General features: G+C 36.7%; 1 protein-coding gene across 1 annotated transcript in view; it reads right to left on the bottom strand.

Annotated features, from left to right (window-relative positions):
- STARD9 (StAR related lipid transfer domain containing 9) overlaps window positions 1-13,653 on the bottom strand; it is a 91,575-nt gene that overhangs the window by 24,066 nt on the left and 53,856 nt on the right. Inside the window, exons 17-22 of the mRNA XM_056492298.1 lie at window positions 12,426-12,477; window positions 11,449-11,586; window positions 10,584-10,666; window positions 9,499-9,602; window positions 8,093-8,140; window positions 948-1,138 (exon numbers count right to left, since the gene is read on the bottom strand). Of these exons, the coding sequence (XP_056348273.1) occupies window positions 948-1,138; window positions 8,093-8,140; window positions 9,499-9,602; window positions 10,584-10,666; window positions 11,449-11,586; window positions 12,426-12,477 (616 nt within the window). The remainder of the gene's footprint in view (window positions 1-947; window positions 1,139-8,092; window positions 8,141-9,498; window positions 9,603-10,583; window positions 10,667-11,448; window positions 11,587-12,425; window positions 12,478-13,653) is intronic.

Raw genomic sequence — 13,653 nt, 5'->3', positions numbered from 1 at the left:
AGCACATGCACAGAGGTAGCAATTCTAGCTCTGTAGTTTCTCTATGGATAAAAGGGGAACATTTTTGCCATTATGTTAAATTATGTTAATAAAGTTTTGCGTTTTTACACACAAAACTTTTTTTCTCAACTTTGTTTCCAGATGTGTTCTGTCTAGCATGATTTTAGCAAGCAGAATATTTGGTAGATAAGTTTCCCTGCAAGAGAGCTGCAAGCTTAAGATGCTAATTAATCTGTGCTCACAAACTTGCCTCTGTCAGGAGCTGAGCCACAGAGGGCACAGAAAAGGCAAAGAACTTTGGTGGGTTGCCAAGCAAAGAATTGTATTTGGCTGGCAAAAACTACCTGCCTGGCTAAGCTCTGCATAAACACAGTGAAAACAGCAGAACTAGAGGGAAGCAGACAACAAGTCTACAGAGCCACAAAATAAAGATGTTTAGGGGAAAATCTCCTGATATACTGTCTACATATTCTTCTGCCATATCCCATTAAAACAATTTCCTTTTAATCTCTTCATTGTGGCTGGCATCATTAAAAGATAGCTGACTGCATAAGTTTTGGCCTGAGACATTGAATCATAGATCAAATAATTCATTAAAAGACAAACTAGAGAACAGCAGAACCTCTGCTGTAGGGAAGCAGGATTGAGATTGGGAGAGGAGAGGCTCAGAGCCGCAGGGGAGTGGCTGGTGCTGTCCCTCCCAGCAATGACCTGCAGTGCTAATTAAACAGTGCTGCTGGGGCACTGCAAAGGAGGCCCTTTAGTTCTGTTAATCAAAGCTCAGTAACTGCTCTCAAGGGAAAGGCAATTGGAGCAGAAATCCAGTAATTAGTCGTAATACAAGTTCCACTCATAAAAAAAAGCATCACTCGGAAAAAAAATGTTGAGAGGATGAAAGCATACAGTAATGGAAGGGAACTGAAGCAGGGGAAGAGGCAGGCACCCACTTTCTTGGATTTGCTGGTTGATGAGTGCTTGGTCATTTTCTAGTTCCTGCTCTGCTTTGATCTGTCCTCTCAGAATCTGTTGCTTCAAGTCCTCGACATAGAGCTGCTGTCGTTGAATTTGTTTTCTGTGGAAAGCTTCCTGGTCTCTCAGTTTCTGCTTGTACTCTTCATGGACAGCATCTATTTCTCTGCTGTTAGAAATGTTGACAGTGAATTTAAATCAGAAACAAATATTATTTGTAGTAAAACAAGTCATCTTACTAAAGAAAGACAGACAACTTTCCAGATGTTGTTTTGTTCAATGAGGATGCATCATGCCAAAAATTCATAGCTGTGTTTATGCACCTCACAGCAGGCTGCAACCCTCTAAGTGTCATAAATACCAGAAAACATGAAAGCTCCACTAGTGAAGCAGGTAATTCCATTATCTAGTATATATATCCAGATATGGTAATTCCATATCCAAAAAGATAATAGTAAAAGGAATTTTAAAAAATATTGTCACTTTCCATTTTGCCATAGTCTTCCATAAATGAAACTGGGTAAGGGGTTGTTTTTAAATTATAAAATTTTATAACCACTATGTAAGGTATTTGTCATCTAAATACTTCAAAGTGCTTTACAGAAATGGCCAACATTATTTTTTTCAGATCAAAAACTTCAACCTAGAAATATTTACAGGCATTATCAGGATTACAGTGACAGTCTCTGGCAGTGCCAAGGAAAGACCTTGATCACCCAAATCTCCATTGGATGCAAGAACTGTATCAGGTTACTGCTTCTATATTTGGAGCAGAATTGTGATCAGAGAAGTGATAAGCCTGTGAAAAACTGCTTTACAGTCTTCTCCAAGATGTTTGGCTCCTGACTGTGTGCCAAAATTTTACACACATGAAACAACAATCAAAATAGTATCTATTTTAACCATAATTCATTATAAAATTCAAGATACCTTGGCCCTCTGAAAGGAATATATATTCTACTTCTCCACATGCTGTCATCAAGAAACTCTTAACATTAAAGTTAGATTATATCTAAAGATTATATATGATCTTTGCCTGCAAAATACTGCATTTTTATATATAACTGCAGAAAATTAAATCTTTGAGTCTTGAAAAAATGTTTTAATTATATTTTACTAAGAAAGTAAATAATGTATTTATTATACTTCTAAGACAATCAAAGACATCAAAATCCTAAAGAGTTCCTGAAGGTCAAAAAACCTCCAAAAATATAATTTCAAAGGAAATTTTTGGAAGTATAATGTAGTTTATAAAATCATTACCAATACAAGGTCACCTGTATGAAAAGAGTGTTTGACCTTTTCTACACAGGAATAATTTACCATCTTGATTTAGAAATGTAAGCATGTGTTGAAAGCAACCATTTCCACAGCAAAAACTTGATTTTGTGGCATAGTTTAGCAAACAGAACAGATGAAATAATTAAGCAGCCAAAATCTACAAAACTCCTGGAGTACTTTTACATGGTACACACATTTCACTTCATAAGAAGTAGTAGGAAAGCCACAGTACATAAAAGCTTTAATATTTTTCAATAACTTACAATATTACTATGAATCTTGCTCACACAAGAAAAACAGAATTCTGTTTTGTTTTAATGTTTATGTAAATGGAATGCTGAGAGTAACTGAAATCTTCTGTTCAGCTGTCTGTCATGGTGCAAACACAGTACAAACTTTGCTGCTGCCATCTGCTAAATGGTTTGTGTCTATTTGTCACCCACACAAACAGATTATGAGACTATGCAGGTCCAAGATCTATTTGTCCTTGGCTCAACTACAAAGATGTCAATACCCTGTGATTTGTAATTTTTCCCTCTTGGATAAACTTTAATTGATCCCCAGGAAATAGAAGTGGGATGCCTCATTTCTCATTCAGCTGAAGTAGGTTTGAATTGACACTGCAGCACTGAAAGGCTCCTGTGGCAATTACAAATCTCCAGCTGTTCAGGTATTTGTAACACCACCAACCACAGGGGGACAAACTCAGAGGTTAAAGCAAGACTGGTTCACTAAAGAAGAACCACTTTCCAAACACAATATTAAATCTGAGGTATCTCATTTAGGAAAAGCTGCCATGGTTTCAATGGTAACTCTCAGGGAGCCTTGCAGCTTTGAGGTTGTCTTCCATGTTTTCTAATGGAGCAGCCACATAATCTGGAGGTTGAAGTACTGATCTGGGACAAAACACTTCTGATTTAGGAGCAGTTACATGACTTCTGTGCTTTCACATCCTTGGCCTGCAAGGTCTTCAGGAGGAGGAGTGCCTCTAGATGCCTTTGCACTAAAGCTGACAGCCTCTCTGCAGAGTCTGGTGACAAGATACTCTTTCACCTGTTCTACTAACAAGCATATGAAAGCTCTGATCCCTATGAAAGTTGAAAAATATGAATCTAAATTTGTCACTGGTCGCACATGACCTTGGGCAGGTTGCTTTGTCTGAGACACGTGTGGAAGAAGCAAAGTAGATTCATCCAAGAGAAGTAATGGGGATCCACTAGCATTACCAAACATCAGAAAGTCAAATATCAGAAAGCTGATTTCTATTAATTTATCATTATTAGCATCATTCTGCATGAGACTGAGGAAAGTGAGTAAATCATTGCCAGCAGGCTGTAAAGAAGCATGACACTAAAACAGTAGAGAAAGAATCTTGTTCTGCAACTGCTTACTAAAACTAGATAAAATTCCTCTGATAAAATATCTCTCATTCTTCCTAACCATGACTTTTACCTCTCAGCCAATCTTCCCATAAAACTGACTTATCAGAGTTCAAACTGTTTACAAACTGAAACCCAGAACATTTAAGTACATGAAACAACTCAGTGTTGCATTTCAATCCAAAGACCTAACAATGCCTGCAGGGCTGGTTAGGTAACATCTAACAGTTGGGTCACAAGGTTTTCCTATACTTTCCAACCTTGCTGAAACTGCCCCTACCCCCACATTAAAGAGTAAGAGAATAAGCAATACAACTACTGCACGTGGCAGTGTGCTGTTTGCTCTCAGCAGCACTAGCATATTCCCTCACATGTGTAGTAATGGCTTTTTGCTGAGCTATCATGAATCTGTGAGATCCTTTCCAACAGCCCTGTGTGTTTGCACACAGCAGAGCACGAGGCAGGCCAAACTGATGGTATTAATCACAGCTCCATATCATGACTACACCCCAGAAAAGCAGAGTACAGAGGAGCAGCCATACTCCACTTTAAACCTTGGAAAAACTAACACAGCACAGCAATCACTGCAGTATTCCTTCTGCTTTTGTTTAGGTGATGTAGCTAGTTGGTACAATTCTCCCTCTGTAAGGTTAAAGTCTCTGTAATAAAATACTGTTGTTCCAGTTATATATACAAATTTCAGTTCTGCTGTTATTTCAGTGTCTCTGCTTCATTTCCTAATTTTTAGAGTACAAAGCAAAAATCAGGCAGAGCAGTAAAGCCAGGTCTGAATACAGAGACTGAACATTAAATACCTTTTTATGAAGCTGCTTCTTACAGAGAGTTTTCTGAAGTGGAACAAAAAGATAATGAAAACCCACACAGAGCCACTTACATAATACACAAATGCAAGAGGATGTTTTCCTCTGGCTGGGAAACACTGATTATGAGAGCAGAATGACTGGCTAGTTTGGGATACAGATCTGTCTCACACAGAAACTGATGAAACCAAGAACATGAAGTCAGAATGTTCCCTTTCTACCTTTGAACATGCTATGTCATATCAGCACACTTCTGCTGGTTTATGGAAATAACATAACTAACAAAAACAATGAGAATGGTCCAGAAAGAAAATAACAGATTCATGCACTTTTCATAGCTGAATCACCTAATAAGCAATTCAAAGAGCAATCAGTTTGTATAATATGTGTTTGTATGACTAAACTAATAACAAGTATCAAACCAGTTAACATAGGCATTAAGCCAGATTTTGTAAGAAGTACGAGAGATTTTTTTCACCTAAAAAATCTTAAATCAAATTTACTGTTAAATTCAGACATGAAACACTGGAATACTATGAGATACAGCAAAAAAGCACAGCATGCTGTTGCTCATATTCCTGCTTTTCCACATAAGCAATCTACAGTCAGTACAGTTCTAGCAGAAAATAAAACAACCTCAGGACAAAAATGAGAGAAACAGCTTCATTTCTGTAGGCATCAAGACATACATGAAGTCTTGGTTTCACAGGATCAATATACTCTAGCATACAGCATATTAAAAAAAAGCAATTCTGCAGAGAATTTCATAAAAGCATGCAGATTTCTGGGTGTACCAAATGCAGCAAGAAGTGTCAGCAGCTACCCCCTCCTCCAAATAAACCATTAAAAGCTGCAAGTAAAATGACAACAAAAAGACAACAAAAAGACACCAACCCTAAACTAAAGATAATCACAAATTACTAAGAAAACATACACATTATACCAATTCTGCCGGGTTGCTTTTCCACCTCATTTTTCTCTCCAAAGTTTGCAGGATGCATGCTAAATGAACCATCTGTAAATCCACATTTTTCCCAGCCGGTTTTGTTGCCTGCTCTCTGGGATCCTATTGTGCAATTCTCCTCCCCTCTTCCCCAAACACTTGTGCTGCTGATGCAGAGGCTGGCGGCTGCTACAGCATAATGCAGCTTCCAGTAACTATGGCAGCAATAGCTCTGTGGTGAGCCTGAATACCTGCTGCAACAAAATCCTAAGGCTCAAATAAGGAAACTACAGCGAAAAATAATTGCTTCTGGTAAAAGCTGAAATTTGCCAGTCTTCTCCAAGAAAACATCCATCAAGTTAGCATCTCCATCTTTTCGACTGCCTAGTGTTCAAGTCCTATTTGTCTTTCACAAATTATTTTTCCCAAGGGGAAAAAGAGTTAAAAATAAAGCAGAAAAAGAGATGCTGGCTAGGCATTTTGTGCCCTTGCAAAGCCCACACTGGGAGCAGTCACAAGTTAGAGTTACAAGCCTATCCACTAACACACATCTACACAGCTTCCCCCACCCTCCCCAGCCCTATCCTCCCCCTCTTCCTGTGTCCAGTCCAGGGCTCTTCCTGCAGGGGCTCGGAGCAGCAGCAGGCACCACTGGATCTGCATCTGCTGCTGCCCAAACCTCTCCCTCCTCTTCCCTAAAGCAAAGGGAAGAGCAACGAAGGAGATACCAGACCTTGTGCTGTCACCTCCTGCAGCCTCCCGAAGGAATGCCACTCACAGAATTCACAGCAAAAGCTGGGCAGTGGTGGGCAGGAGGTGAGAGCCAGAAGTCAGTCCAAATGGCCAGCAGAGTCAGAAACCTTTAGAAATAAGGGGTCTTTGGAGATGTACACACATAGTAATCCTCTTCACAGAAATTATCATCAAGTGAAGGATCATTTAGATTTTTATTTTAGATTACCTGGTTTGCTTACAGAAAAAGCACATTGACCTGTTTCGTGTGTGGTTTTTTTAGCCTTTTTATGCAAAACCTCTTTTTCTTTGCCAAAGCCCCCAAAATAACAGTAAGGCAATGACTTATTTAGGGCACCCCTTTAAATATATCTCTGAAACAGACCTCTTTTTGGCCAAGAGTCCCAGGCACAAGACACAGCCACATTCTCCAATAAAGGTCAATGCTGCCTCTTTAAATTCCAGTTCAGCTAACACAGGTTTTCCCTTCACAATGTCAGTTATGTATAGAATTAGTTAGTTAATAGCTAATAATAATACTAGTTAATAGCTAATCCACTATACACAAGTCTGCTGTAAATTGTAAAGTTGCTGTAACTGACACAGTGCATTTCTCTGTGAAATAGAATATTTGAGGTATCTTTTAATAGAAGCAGAAGTTTTCTTTAACCTTTTTTTTTGTTTGTTTTCTTAGATAACTTTGAGGTTCTCAAATGAAAGCTGTCAGTGAGAACTCAGAGTATTTTACAAGTATTAGTTGGACAAGTTAACTATACGACATTAGAATAATAAATATGTTGGTCATGCTGTATTGAATTCCACCCCCCTTCCCAGTTTAACAGTGTTGGTTAGGAAAGGGATTTGTTCAAGGAAAGGGATTTCAAGCATGTTCCAAGCAGCTAAATAATTTAGTGTACTGGTATACCACTGAATTCTAATGGAAAAAATCCTGTGGGTTTTTTTTTTCCAAACCAGCAAAACAATAAAAATCAGAGTTTTTATTTATATGCAGTATGGTATTAAGGCAATGGCAGGAGAAAGACTTATATTATCTACTTATTTGTGGTGATGTAATATGATAACTGATGGCATTCACAAGCCTTCTGTATGTTGCAAACATTAGAAATTTGTAGTGCTGGGGTTCTTATGAGTAGGTTGTATGAGCAAGCAACCAAGTAAGAGTATAATGACTCACAATGCCTAAAGTTTCAATATGGGTGTGCAGTGGTAGAAAATAGTTTTTCCTTTCATTTCTCAAAATATTTTAATGTACAATTAAAAGCTGAACTAGTAATTCAACCCATAAAAGGCAGATGAGAAAAATGTCATCATACTGACAGCATGGGAGATAAGACTCATATCATCAATAATCCTTACTGTAATATATTGATAGGATCTGAAATAAAAAATCCAGAAGAAAGCAAAGTACCAACAGTTCCTGATGAAAAAGGAGCTTAAACTCATGGAAACTCAACAATTTCTGAATTATTTCTGTTTGCAGCTGCTGTGTTTCTTTGCAGGAATGAACCACATTCTATGCTAGGAATTAATTTTTTTTTTTACTTTTCCCTAAAGCAGTTTTATTCTCTCCAGAATTTATCCAAGCAATTTCCAAAATACTAATGAGTACTCCTAGTACCTACTACTGGCACTAAATCTAATACATTTAGAGTTTTTATATTGGAAATTGGTGGCAACTTCAGAGTAAAGAGTTATGGCTTTTAAATGCACTCTACACATGCAACAAAGATGCAAACCATTTGCACAAGATCTCACATGGTTGCAGAACCTTGCCTGTAAATCAGTTTCATGTACAGATTCTTGTTCCAGTATGATAAAATAATTTGAATTAAAGCTTTAAGTCTTAGCTTCCAACTCTTCCAGAGGAAATCACTGTAGCACAGGAGAAAGGCAAAGCTAAAGGTGTCAAGAATTTAATCATGATTTAGACACCTTGATATCCTTACCTTGGTTTAAGAGAACATTTGTTTTCTTCACAGTTTCTACATTTTCGACTGCAAAAATAAAAATAGAAAATCATAAGTATTTGGGGAAAAAGGCAAGAAAACTTCACTAATTGCACATTTGTGATAAACTATTCATAATGCTTCTGGCTTTCTTTGGGTTTTTCTAGGTTGATTAAAAAACTTGTGACAAAACTTCACAACTAATGTTTTAGCAACATGAAAAGCACCTTGGTGTGTATATTTGAAGGTCATTAGACAAACCCTTATTTTTTAAATTGTTTGTAATTTTTCCTAAGAAAAGAATAGCAATGATGTGTAAAATGTTGTTCAGTAAAGAAAAAAAAGAAGGAATGTTTTGTATAGGAAAGTAGCACTGCAGCAAATGAAAAGCAAATGCAGAGATTAGATACCTTAAAGAGAACATATAAAACCACACTATCCACAAGGTGGAAAGCAAACCACTTGATTAGAAGCATGAAAGATATTTAAAACAGGGATATTATATGCTCATAAAAATGAGATTAAATACTTCCTCTAGAAAGAGGTAAAAGATTCCCAGTATGTTACCCACCAAAAACACCCTAGCAAGAAGCAGAACCATCAGCAGATATGAATGAGAAGATGGCTGTTTCTTGCCTTAAACAGGTTAATTGAATGGGCCAGGCTGGGAAGAATTAAAAAGGAAAAATAACCCAATTACATTTAATTCCATAATATTCTATTTTTGCTGTTATGAACTGAAACACAAACAGAATTCATTTTCCTGATACATGTTAATCACTACCTTCATCACACCAATCCTAAACACTGAGTATGAGCAGCTCTTCAACACTCTGAAAGCAGTATAAGCCTTATTTACTGCTGAGTTTAAAAAAAACAAACAAGGAATTACATTGGCTTTCTGAGATGAAGGGCTCAATGAGGACTTGAACTAAAGGCAATTTATGAACAAACCTTCTGATTTCCACAAAAAATTAGTAGTGAAAGTCAATTGGTAATAATTAACTTGGTTAAATCATATCCTGAAAAAGCCATTCTGTGCATTGAAGCAATGATATTGTAAAAATTATAGATTAGCTGTAAAGAAGTGAATTGAATTAAGGGTGACAGTCTCATATGAGGCATTTTCTTAACTGAGCATCAATAAATGATTTTGCAGGTTTGTTGCTTGTATATCTTAATGCTCTGTATTAGTTAGCTGGCCAATGTATTTTCTCTGACACTTTTATTTGACTATAATATATATTATATATATATATATATATATATATATAATATATATTAAAAACGTGATGAATGTTATTCTGTATACAGCTTACTTTTGTCTGAATCAAATGCCTTATTTCAGATATCATCCCACAAGAGAAATTGTTTGTTCTGTTGCTTTTCCTTAGTTTTAAACTTACTTGTAGAAAGAAGAAAGGATATAATGTGGAGAATTGATGCAACTTCCATCCAAATTGAGCCAGTCCAAAGCTCCATGACTCAGAGGGGGTGGGGTTTCATTAATCTACAGAAAGCACACAACATAGGACAGGAATTTTTAAAAATCACAGCAACCCAGGAACTTCCAATGTATCATTAGTACTGTCATTGTTAACTACTGTGTGCAAGGTTGTATAATCCTTCCCATGGGAGTTTATAATCTCACACTGCTTAGTCTTTGATAATTAGCAAAATTAAGTATTTGTTACTGAGCACATCTCTTTTTGCAGCTCTATTTGAATGCTTCATTAATCAAGAAATTAAGAATGAAAACAAACAGAGGTAAAGCCCCTTATCTCAAAGTGAGTACAAAAGGATTTAAGAGTGGAAAGTATAAAACATTAGTAAATGAAAATCCATTTTAAAAAGTAGACCCTTGCTAATATCAGTTGTTAAGATGATTAACTCCTAAATGACAAAACTTGTATTTTTTTTAAGTAAGGTTTTTAGTTATATTTGTCAGTAATTTTAAGAATTACCCCATTTCTTACACATTATTGAACTAACCAACCAAATAATATCCAACAGTAATTAGTTCCTGAGCTTAACATGCCAAGAGCATTTTATCTATTTCTGATGTAACAATTAAGTGCTTTCAGAGTCAACAACACTTGAGTACTTAATCCATAAATTTTCCATTTCTTCATTCAAGACAGTGAAACGACAGAGATGGAAGACAACTCAGAAAACTGTCAAATGTGGAAAGATTCTTAACTTTTCACAGCAGCATTCTGCCTTTTTGTTTCAATCCTACTGTAGTCATGACTAGAAATAGGAAACACTAAATTATTCAAGGGATCTGCATCATTTTTGCTAAGCACATCTGAAGGAAGTGTCCTCCCACAAAAGGTTTAGTGTCATTACAGACCATTAGATAGAAAAAATGAAGCAAGTGAATATGATGATGAGATGAAATATTATCTTTATCAGGATGGCTTTTAAGAAGAAAAAAAAATAGGAGAAAAAAAGGAAAAAAATAGGAGAGAAAACCAGTTTTAGAACTTACTGATCTTCTTAGTCTTAAGATAGCAGCTTCTGCTGGGTGATTGAATCTAAACTTATGAGATTTGCCAAGGACAACAAGCGCACCTGTGGAACCAAAATAATTAGTTACAGAGACACAATTCATCAAACTACTATAGAATAGTAGGTTAAAAATCTGACCAGCAGCTTTCTGTAAATCACAGAACAGAGAACTATTTTTAAAATTTGCCACTGTGGAATGGCAGAGTAATTGATCTGAAATGACAGCATCCAAGCAAACTAATCTTGAATCTCTCTTCAGACTAAATTTAACTGTAAATTCCCGGTTCACATTAAAGGCCAGCATGACTTCATACCAAAACCACAACCAACCCACCGCTGAAAACTTGTTCTTACACTATATTATTAAGAATCTAGATCACTGCAAGTTCCCAGAAGCTGGACTGTTACTTTAAAGAACCTAAAAGTATGGAAGCCCAATCCATTTAATCTGAATTCATTTGTCATAGTGCATGACTTAGTGGCTACCAGCTTCCACCTAAATACACTGTGAACAAGCTGAAGGTTGTTTCAACCATATTATATAATTGCCAAAAACCCTTTCAGTGGCCAGTCAGCTCAGAGTCAGCCTACTTTCCACAATACTGTCTCTGAGAGCACATCTTCCCTTTTCAGAAACCTACAGACTGCTGCTGCCAAAAGGAGGCAGAATATTGTCACCAAAGTTTTAATTTTACTTCTGCGGGGAGCTTAATTGATTTATCCCAGCTCATGGAGCAAACCTTGTGGAGCTGGCAGCAGAGAGGTTTCTTTGCTCAAGTCCCATAAATTCTAGGTCTAGACAGCAGAGATAAGGCAGGTTCATCCCCAGGATGAGCAAACCTGACCCTGTGAGAGGCGGCAGGATCCGGACACCTCGGAGCCGTTGACGGAGCAGCGCGCGCCGGGCACCGGCCGCAGGGTCACGATCCCCCCGTGGTTCTCTATCCAACAGTGGTTCCTCTCAATCCACTGGCCCTGCAGAACTACAGCACAGAGATTTATCCCACCTGCTGAAGGGCTTGGGGCTGCCCTGTTGTCCTCAGGAAGGAGTACCACACACTGTTTGACACTATGCATACCCCAGAGAACCATATCACGTGCAAAACAAGTAAATACTTAATCATAGAAAAAACTCATTATTGAAACTCACTACTGAAAATATTGAGTTATTTCTGGTTATATCACCTTCAGATTTGTGAGCTGATGTGCATAGTCTTCCATTATGTTGAATTTTCTTACTGAATAATGGTACTAATTGTTTATAGTTGACTAATCTACTAGCAAAAAATAATCAAACACAAACAAGCTTAGCAGAACTTAACCAAACCTGAAATTCCACAGATTTTCCAATTTCAATATAAAATTTCAGTTCTCTATCACAGTATCTAGCTCCTCAATGGACTGCTAAAATTAAAAGCAAAAACTAAATTAAATAAGATATATTCTAAATATTTTCAACTTTATATCTAAAATATTCTGAACAAGTAGAGTTGAAAAGCATTTTCAATATCTTGTGATTACTTGTGCCACTAGTTTAGGATAGAACATCAGAGAATTTGGATGTAAGAGGATTGTGATTTTAAACTCTAGTGTAGCATTATACAAGTGAGAAGAGAATTCTGAAGAGATCTCAATTAGGTCAAGTCCACTGACTTTTTGGCCTCTTAAAAAATAATCATATATTTTAGCAAACACTAGTAATTAATCTCTTCTACTTACCTTCTTGACAAATAGAAGCACTACCTCACTATTACACAAGACAAATGTAACCCCATTGTTTGACTTGACCCTATCACACAATAAATTGTAATATCACTCTTACCAATGTCTTGATCTTGGTCTGAGTCACTTCTTCCAATTTTGGTTGTTCCTTCCTAAAACAAGAAAAGAACTAATTTAAAAATTGGTTACAGAAAAGAAGACTATATATACTATTTATAAAAGCTTTGGTACATCATTTTAGCAAAATCTTAAAATAAATTGCCTCTGAATAACAAAATTGTTTGAAGTAAATGTTGTGTACTTGTAATATTTCATCCCACTGTCCCCCTTAGCATTGCAATTATTCTTCATCCTGCAGCTCTGTCAGCTCTATGACTCCAGCAGACAAAGTAACCCTCAGTGGATGATGTTTGGACTGTGCTTGAGACAAATATTTTGAATATGAACACACATCCTGATGCTTTGAACTTTTACAGTGAGACTTGGTGTTTGCTGAAATGAGATAATTCTTTTAATCAATATCCATGCAGAAAGAGAGAAGATGCAAAATGATTATTCAATTATCCAGACTTTTCAAATTTTAAAGTAAAAGAATTCCTGATTTGTAAGGGCACGTTGTCATACATTATTACCTCTTCATCCTAACTACAAATAACTTTTTTCTGAAACTTAAATGACATCTATGAAAAGTCTTCCTGGTGCTTGTGGCATATGGGCAAGTCCCCAAACCTGAAGATTCAGTAACTTCAAAGAAAAGAAGTGCCTAGGAACAAAAGTCTCCAGAACAAGAAGACTCAAACCATATTACAGGTCAGTAATGGAAGTGAGACAGAAGTTTATGGTTGCCTTCAACTACCAATAAAAAAAGAATAATTTACACAATACCATAAGAAAAAAAAACTGCCAAAAAAAGAGGCAATTAATTTACCATTTGTCTATTACATTCCATTACCAGTTCTGTGCTTTTTCTTAGGAAAAAAAAGCAAGATAATTTCCCAGTTCTAAAGAGACACTGTAATTGTTTATGGTAAAGTGATTGGTAAATGCAGTCTAAAATTACTTTAGTGGCAAGCCTTTCAGTTATGTTAAAATTAATTACGGGCAGTAAACAATGTGATTTTGCATTCAAATTAGAGCAAATTTAATGTACTCTCTGCTCCAAGTTATGCAAGTGGGTTTGTGCACTGGACAGAAAGGGAATGGTTATCACAAAGCTCCTGACAGAGCTCAGCTGTCTGAACCAACTAACAGATCCCCCAGGCATGAGCCCTGCTGAGACTTCATTTGCTGGAGAGGCTGAGGGCTGGATTGTGCCTCTGCTTTGAAGC

This window comes from Oenanthe melanoleuca, chromosome 5 (genome assembly GCF_029582105.1).
Source record: "Oenanthe melanoleuca isolate GR-GAL-2019-014 chromosome 5, OMel1.0, whole genome shotgun sequence".
Classification (NCBI taxonomy): domain Eukaryota; kingdom Metazoa; phylum Chordata; class Aves; order Passeriformes; family Muscicapidae; genus Oenanthe; species Oenanthe melanoleuca.
This window is presented reverse-complemented; position numbering and strand designations above follow the sequence as displayed.